The sequence below is a fragment of the Cephus cinctus genome, unplaced genomic scaffold (assembly GCF_000341935.2).
Source record: "Cephus cinctus unplaced genomic scaffold, Ccin1 Ccin1_scaffold0967, whole genome shotgun sequence".
Classification (NCBI taxonomy): Eukaryota; Metazoa; Arthropoda; class Insecta; order Hymenoptera; family Cephidae; genus Cephus; species Cephus cinctus.
Window position 1 is genome coordinate 1 of NW_014333524.1, and position 7,958 is coordinate 7,958.

At 39.7% G+C, this 7,958-nt stretch overlaps 1 protein-coding gene across 1 annotated transcript; it reads left to right on the forward strand.

Moving 5' to 3' along the window:
• The first annotated feature begins 6 nt into the window (after positions 1–6).
• Positions 7–762, forward strand: LOC107271416 (hexamerin-like). The gene is made up of 2 exons (XM_015747400.1): positions 7–74; positions 208–762. The coding sequence occupies exons 1-2, from the start codon at positions 38–40 to the stop codon at positions 615–617; spliced, it is 447 nt and encodes a 148-aa protein (XP_015602886.1). The 5' UTR covers positions 7–37; the 3' UTR covers positions 618–762.
• The last annotated feature ends 7,196 nt before the right edge of the window (positions 763–7,958 follow it).

Sequence of the window (7,958 nt, forward strand, 5' to 3'; positions counted from 1 at the left end):
CGTACATGGTCATGTACTCAATATTACTGATAATTACATGAACTTCTTGCAAGTTGACTTGTTTGATGTTAAACGTAAGTATTGCCAACGTTCAAACAAAATCAAAAAGTCATTTAAGCACATATTTTCATTTCCACAACGTTAGGGATATGGAAATGTTTGTCTAATCCTTAAAGTAATTATAAATCTTCGTTTTCTTACGTCCAGTGAAAGTTGGTAACAACGTCGTTGAGCGCAGCAGCAAGGACTCAGTATATGTTGTTCCCGATGAGACATCCTCTCACATGTATATGGAGAAAATCAAGAAATCAATGAAGAGTGGTGAACCCTTCACGTACGAAAAACGCTCTTCCGGCTTCCCTGAGCGTCTGTTCCTTCCTAAGGGTACTAAGAGCGGTATGCCGATGCAGATGTTCGTCTATGTTAGCCAGTACGAAGGGACTCCCGCGTGGACGTACGAGTCCCCCGTTTGGGGCACCATGTTCGACGATGGAAAACCTATGGGATTCCCGCTGGACAGACCCGTCTATGGATTCAACTTCACCGTGCCTAATATGTACTTTAAGGATGTCACGATTTACCACAAAGAAATTGAGGAACTTAATCTTACCATTTAAACGTCCTAAATGTTCATTAGTTGAAGAAGATACTTTCGGCTCGGACATTAATGTATTGGTAATCACTTTATGTACGTTGACTGTTTTGCACGATTTCCAATTTATAAAATGATAAGCATAGCAATAAACGGATAATGAAAGATAATGATAACTGATTACTATTCCTTAATAAGACCTTGATATTATGATAAGGTCGCATGGTATAGTGTATCCTCCATAGTACTCAGCATCCTTTTTCTTTCTTAATGTCGATTACATATTCAAGGAACTTTTTTATTTTCTAAACTATTATAGTTACATTCGAGGGATTCTCATATTTAAATGCTATAACAAGAACTATCGGACATAATAGTCACATTGATACTGTAACATCACAATTGGGAACTTAAAACAAGGATAGTTACATAAAGTTAACTGTTGGGGCTTTTCAATTGGTCTATTGATTGTGATTCCCCAAATACAACTACGGTTTCTAAGGTAACATTATAATAGAATGCATGAGAGTAAATTCATATCAATTAATTGTTGCTCTGAGTCATTGATGAGATCAGATCATAAACAATGCAGAATCTCATTACTATAATAGGGAATGTATAAACTAAACTATAAATAAATTAATCTCTTTTAATTTTGAAGTATCTTTGCATTTAATTAGAATGTTTAATAATGACAAGTATTTTATTGAACAATACAAAAATTGAAGGTCTCAATACACTGCAGTTTCTTCAAATGACACTCTGCGCAACTGCTTTACTTTTAGACTTCTCCTTTAACGTCAGTCCTCTCGAGTTGCTCGCATGCGCCCCACTTAACGAAATCAAGTAAATTCTGTCTTAGATCCGCATTCTAATTAGTGATAGGACTGAAGTACCATGTAGCTCTGTCATGTATTAAGACCTTTTATCTATGGTTTAAGATCATGTTTCGTCATAAGCATTGATTATGAAAGGCTCTACGTTCGTCCATTCCTGCTATTCCTCGACCCCGAAGTGCATTAAGACTTATTCTGATGTGATTTTGGGACCTTCCCATTTTCCGACTTGAATGACCTCGTATTGGTTATTTCCTTTGACTTATGAAATCTGATAGGGTGCGAGACACTTTTGCCTTATTTTAAAATCAGAACCAAACTGGAGCCTCAACTTGGATTATAACTAGGTCACCTTTGTATGCTCAGGATGTTATCCAAGTGAAGTTTGTTCTCGACATCGGACGTCTTATGTCTTATAAAATTAACAGAGTGGAAGTCTTCTTCAGGAGAATCTTCTTGCAATAGAGCTGCATGGGATCCCTTTTGGCTGGCATCTGCATGGTGCTCAATACTCTCAATACTCTTTTTAGTGCGACAAGGATCCCTAGTAAAAATATTTTTTTGCAGGTCTAAGCACTGTCTAGGTCCCCACAGAGGCAGTCTAAGACTATCTAGGGCTTCAGCGGGCCCTCGATTCCCAAATGGGAATATCTATTAGCAATTTTTCTTGTTTCAAATCGAAACGGAACTTTCGGTTATGTGTCGCAATAGGCTGATTAATTTTGCATAGTCGATTATGAACTTTTTGAAGTTGCCTGGTAATTCTAAAAAGCTTTGTACTTTTTTTTGTGACTTGGATGTCAGAGACCTTTGAACTCTTCTTATCATCTGGGGTCACGGACAAGATCGACCATCTTCGATAACATTCTAAGTTTTTCGAATCGCTGCTGTCAGAATTTCCATTTCTTTTAGTTGATCTTCGTTGTGGGTACGATGAGGTCGTCCATATCGGAAATGATAATTCTACGGTGACTGAAGTCTTGGGAAACTGCGCTAACGAATCTCAAAAAATTGGTCGGACCGTTGCATGGAGCAAATGGTGTTCCAAAAAATTCACATAGGCCTATAGGAGTTACAAAATTTGTAAATTTATGACTCTAAGTGTCAACTGGTCCATAAAAGAACCCATTCTTAATAATGCACTGCATCGATTTTATTCACTGAAGATGCGAGCCAGATTGGCTTTGTCACTGGTATCTTCAAAATTGTTCTCATCATGTTCAATTTTCGAATGTTGGATATATCGGTTGGGACGTTAGCGCAATTTCGAGTTTCTTCTTAGGCAGTCAAATTCAAGCGTTTAAGCCATTTCCATAATTGAGTGCGTGGATGGAGTAATCGGTCGGACACTCGAAAACGCTGAACAAAATTGTACAAATGGGTGTTAAAGTATGATTGCAAAACATGTTAAACCAAAAATACTGCTTTATGCAGCTCGCTAAGACGCATCTTTTTTACTCATGCCATTTTTTTGGGAAGTAATTCTTTTCTTACATAAAATATAAAATCTAACTTTTTTCCCCCGAAAATACGCACTGAAATCAATGTTTTTCGAAAATTAAACCGTGATATATCAAAAAGTTCATTTCACATAGCGAGGAAGTTTTCTATTATTGAAGTATCGGTAACGTGCCCCTAAATATGATGATCCTCACCGTTCGAGTATGTTGTTAGCGAAGTTTGACTTAGATCGATCGAAATTTGCAAAAGTTGTTGCGAGTTGAACAAAAATTATATATTGACGCGCGACACTAATACATTTTACGTTTGCAAAGCGCCGACCGACGACCGTATTGAGTTACCTCGGCGCCGCGCGTCAACACATAACTTTCGTTCAACTCGCAATAACTTTTGCAATTTTCGATCGATCTAAATGAAACTTCGTTAAAAACTTACCCGAAAGGTAAGGATCATCATACTTAGAGGCACTTTACTGAGACTTCAAAACATGATTTTACGATTCTTCGCTCCTATTAACATTAAAATAAACAACACAACGCAAACACATTTTGATCTATATCGTATATCGATCTATAGGCGTCGCTCATGAGTCACGAACCTCCAGTTAAACTTTCAAGTGATTCGGTTGAGAACTTTCAGATATATCGCAGTTTAAGTTTTGAAAAACATTGTTTTTGGTGCGTATTTTCAGGGAAAAAAGTTTTAAAAAAAATGGTATAAGTAAAAAAGATGCGTCTTGACGAGCTGCATAAAGCAGTATTTTTTGTTTATCATATTTTGCAATCATACTTAATCACCAATTTGGACAATACTTTTCAGCGTTTTCGAGCGTTCGACCGATTACTGCATCCACGCGCTCAATTTGTGTATCTTCATTATTTCGATTCTGTTGTATAACACTTTGCACATCTTAAATTTCATTATTTTTATATTTAACGTAGATAAGAGATTTGAAACGTTCGCAACAGCTATACAAAAATAACAAAACTCTATAACAGCCGATTATATATATTGTAACGTGGCGTCAGGACGACACATTACAAAAGCCCCGCCTCGCAGCCTCGTAGAAAACTAGGGCCCCCGGGTTTTTTTGTATGGTCTTGTGCCAGTGCGGGGCCCAGTGTGTGAAATTCCGAGTGTTTGATGGACACCCTCGTGGAGCCGGGATGCGGCACCACGGGGATAGGCGGAAGTGACACTGCCACCACGTTTTGGATTTGGTACGGGACTGAGGGGACAGCCAGTTCTCGGTAAGTACCGCGAGGGCGTCTTATTTAGAGAATATCTTGCGCGAGAAGATAGCCGAGCGGGAGTGGTGCGGACACACGGATGCCTCAGGTGGCTACCGACGTCAGAGGGCACACTCCCGAGGCAGGAAAGGCTCGTCTCCAACGAGACCTGTTAGGATCGCGAGAGGATTCGCGGATTCGGTAGGGACACCGAAATAGGGACAGGTCTGGGGCAGGCTAGAAATCACGACTCGGAATAGTCGTGAGCCGCCGTTGGAGGACACACTGTACGCGACGGGAGTTGTATTGTGAAATCCGCCGTTTATTTGATGGTAATAAACCGAACGGTATCCTACTCGCTGTCTTATCATTTTGCGCGCCTATCCGTTGATTCCAAAATTCTCTCTCGTCGCCCCCATGTTCCCCTCTACCATTTTCAGTGCGCTGAGGCTGAGCCGCCGGGAAACCTCAAAAAGGGCCGTGGTGAGGGATGGTGGTGCGGGAAAGCCGCACCTGGCGCCCAACAATTAGATCTTCGGATCTTTTCTTCGATTACAGCACGTTGGGAGTAGCCACGGATTATTTGTAGGCGACGCCGATGAACGGCATACGTCACAATATATGTATATAGTCACCAAGTCGAGAACTATTTTGAAGTTATCAACTAAAAAGATTAACTAAAAACTAATAAGGGATAGAATACTTTTATTAGCAGTTACGTATAATGTAGAATATTTTTCCTAATATTTAAACTGGATAACGTCATTTATTCTTTCGCACTTTATTTTATTATTCATGTCACGAGTTCACCTATCGCTCAAAGTATTGTAACCGTATGAATCGGTATTTAGCTTTGGAACATTGGTGTATTGCGTATTGGTCATATATGGCCGATATATTGATGAGTATGAAGTGATCAGAATTTGTGAAATTATAAAAGTACGATAGGGCTTTTAATTGGAAAGTTGCATAATACCTAATTAAATATGGGATACATATATTTGGTGTTATGATTTAATGACGAATTAAAATTTGAAATCTCTGTAGAAATGACGATAACGTTATAAAAACAGTGTTATAGTAGAATAGCCACAATGATGATGTTCATGATTACTTCGAGTTATGTCAAATCCATTTAGAATGAGATTCTAACTACAGAAAGTTATTAATACGGTAATCGATTATAGAAATTATCATGTGATAAGGTTGATTGAAAATGCATAACATTTTGAAATTCGTACCAAGCGTGTTAAAGTTCAAGCTTAAAAAATCATCAGCATAGTTATCGAGTTAAGAAAGCGTTACGAAACGAAAAAACAACAGAAAAAGAGACGTCTTTTAGTCGTTAAAAGACAGCAGATAAGAGAGACCTTGCTCATATCTCTCTCTTAAGTCGCAATTATAAAAAAAGCCTTAAAAGACGCTATAAGAGACGTCTATTAGAGACTTAGCTACTCATACCCTATTTTAAGTCTCTCTTGAGGCACTTTTAAGTTAATAGAGAGCGCTAATTCTATAATAGCGACCAAGGGCACCATTATACTGCTATTACCGGTTGTCAAAATCAGTCAAAATGAAATCCGTCAAGGATGTCAATCACGTCCCAGCGCCAACCGTCGTGTGTAAAGAGTCTCGGCGGGCCGAGCCCTGTTGGCGTGAGACTCGACCGAGTCTCTTGATAGTGCCGGAAACAGAGAGTAATTTATTAATTGGGAACGCAGCAGAACGAATCAGAGCTATAAAATCGAAATCCCTTCAATAATTAATCAATTGGGAATTCTCACCAGAGTTGGGTCAGCTAATCCGTGAAATCCGAGAACTGTAACCGTAGGACATCCAGGCCGGCACTACACTTTTGAAACAGGGGCAGTAAATCGGTCCGATTTTCTGGATATAAGAGCAATGCGAGAACTACACAAGCGAGAATCTTGTAGAATGTACACGAAAAATAGCTAGAAAAACTATCAACAGATAGCACGAGATCGCGAGCCAGCTTGAGGCATCCCAATCAGTGTCCCAAGATAGGCTGCTTTAAAGCAGTCAGTTGACTTTAGCCAAACTCTGGTTGGTCGAGATCCTTATAGCCGATAACTCTTGTCATTCCCCTCGAGTCGCTGCTTTAAACCAAATTGAGAGCGTTCCTTTTCGAATCGGTACGTAACAACTGGAGATCATCCACGGACGCTTCCCCAGGGCATCGGGCAACAGCTTGGCACCACATCTACAACTCGGGTCAGGGGGTTACCCCCTCCTCTTAATCGTAACAATCCGTATTTCTATAGCCCTTTTCCTTTCTCCAGCGACGCGCCGGTATACCACCTGGACTTCTGCTGCTCCGTGGAGACGTCTCCGACTGGTACTCTCCTGTGCCGGGCAATTCGACACGTCGAGACTGTCCCTCCACAGCAGATTTGAGCACCTTGACCTCGACCAAACAATAGGAAATCTTTCCGAGAGAGTTGCCGTAACTGTACGAATCAAACCGAGAGCGCAGTTTCTGAGCAGGGTGGCGACTCGAAGGGAACCAAACAGGGAGGAAGATATCTGAATCAGTAGCTGGAGTCGCCTTGTGACCGTGAATCGAAAAATCAGGACACAGTATGTACCAATGTTCAATTACAAAATGAGTAATAATTATAAAAGAGCATTCGTGATTTTCATACCAAATTATGTACAACATACGACTTAAAATAAGAAGGCACTCCTCGTATACCTCTCTTGTAGATAATTGTTAAAGTCATTACCAGTATTATTTAATTGTATGCCGCCTAAGTTACATAAACTCTGATAATAAAAGTTTATAATAGCAAATGAAGCATTGCAAACTCATTTTTTCCCATATTATCTTGCTATTTATTTAAATTAGTGTCTAACTGTTTTTTAAATTAATGTATAATTACAATTGAATATAATTTTGATTTTACATAATTAAAACAAAGACTGAAATGACAATGAATATTTTACACAGTTTTTCCTTAAAAATTACCGTGAAACTCACGGTACCCACGGGACATCAAAACATCCTGAAAAGTAAGCATGATACGTCAGCGTTTACTGAAGTGTATGGTAAACTTTTTCAAAGATGAAAATATATAGTATAAAGGTATAACTTTTATACTATATCTACACTACTCTTCATTGTACCATTGTGAAACACAGTAAAAAGTGCAAGTAATAAAATTTACCGTGTGCACTCTAAAACTTATTTAAAGCCACTCAAAATATCGTATGCTATAAGGAATAAGTAATGAAAAGATATCAATGTCCCACGGTTACTGGTTTCTACTGTAACATTTATCGTGAACTTTGTAGGAAAAATTAGGGAAAAATCCTCTCCGCGTGGCGTCACCTCTTAGGGATAATGACCTAACGATGCTTAGCAGGGTCTTCTCATCCAAAGTGGCCACGTTGCCTCGTCCAGCATGTAGTTTGCGTATCATCATTCTATAAGGGGTGCCCCAAGGGTCTTGATTTGTCGATTCACAAAGGACTCTCCAGCATCTTCTCTTGATCTGTTTGATAGCATCTCGGAGAGTTTTCTTTGTGACTTTGTGTGCATCTTCGTCAAGTGTTGCCGTCGGCCGATTTGCCGTTTAGGACCGCTGGGCTTGCCTCCTTAAAGAGGTAATGTTTCCCCTTAAGTTGTGACGTGCTGTTCCACCTCTCCTGCGTGGCATGGATGCATCACAGGCCTTGCATATAGCCCCCATGACCCAGTTCACTGCGCTTTCAACTGAACAGTCGTCCTCGACCTCCAGGAATCCATTTATGCACTCACAAAAGTGCCCCCATCCACTTCGATGAAGATGTAACGATGGTCGCTTAGGGATTCTTCCTCCA

Coding starts and splice junctions, on each gene's coding strand:
- LOC107271416 (XM_015747400.1), top strand. CDS start 38: ATGAACTTCTTGCAAGTTGACTTGTTTGATGTTAAAC. Junction 75..207: donor TGACTTGTTTGATGTTAAAC/GTAAGTATTGCC, acceptor TCTTACGTCCAG/TGAAAGTTGGTAACAACGTC.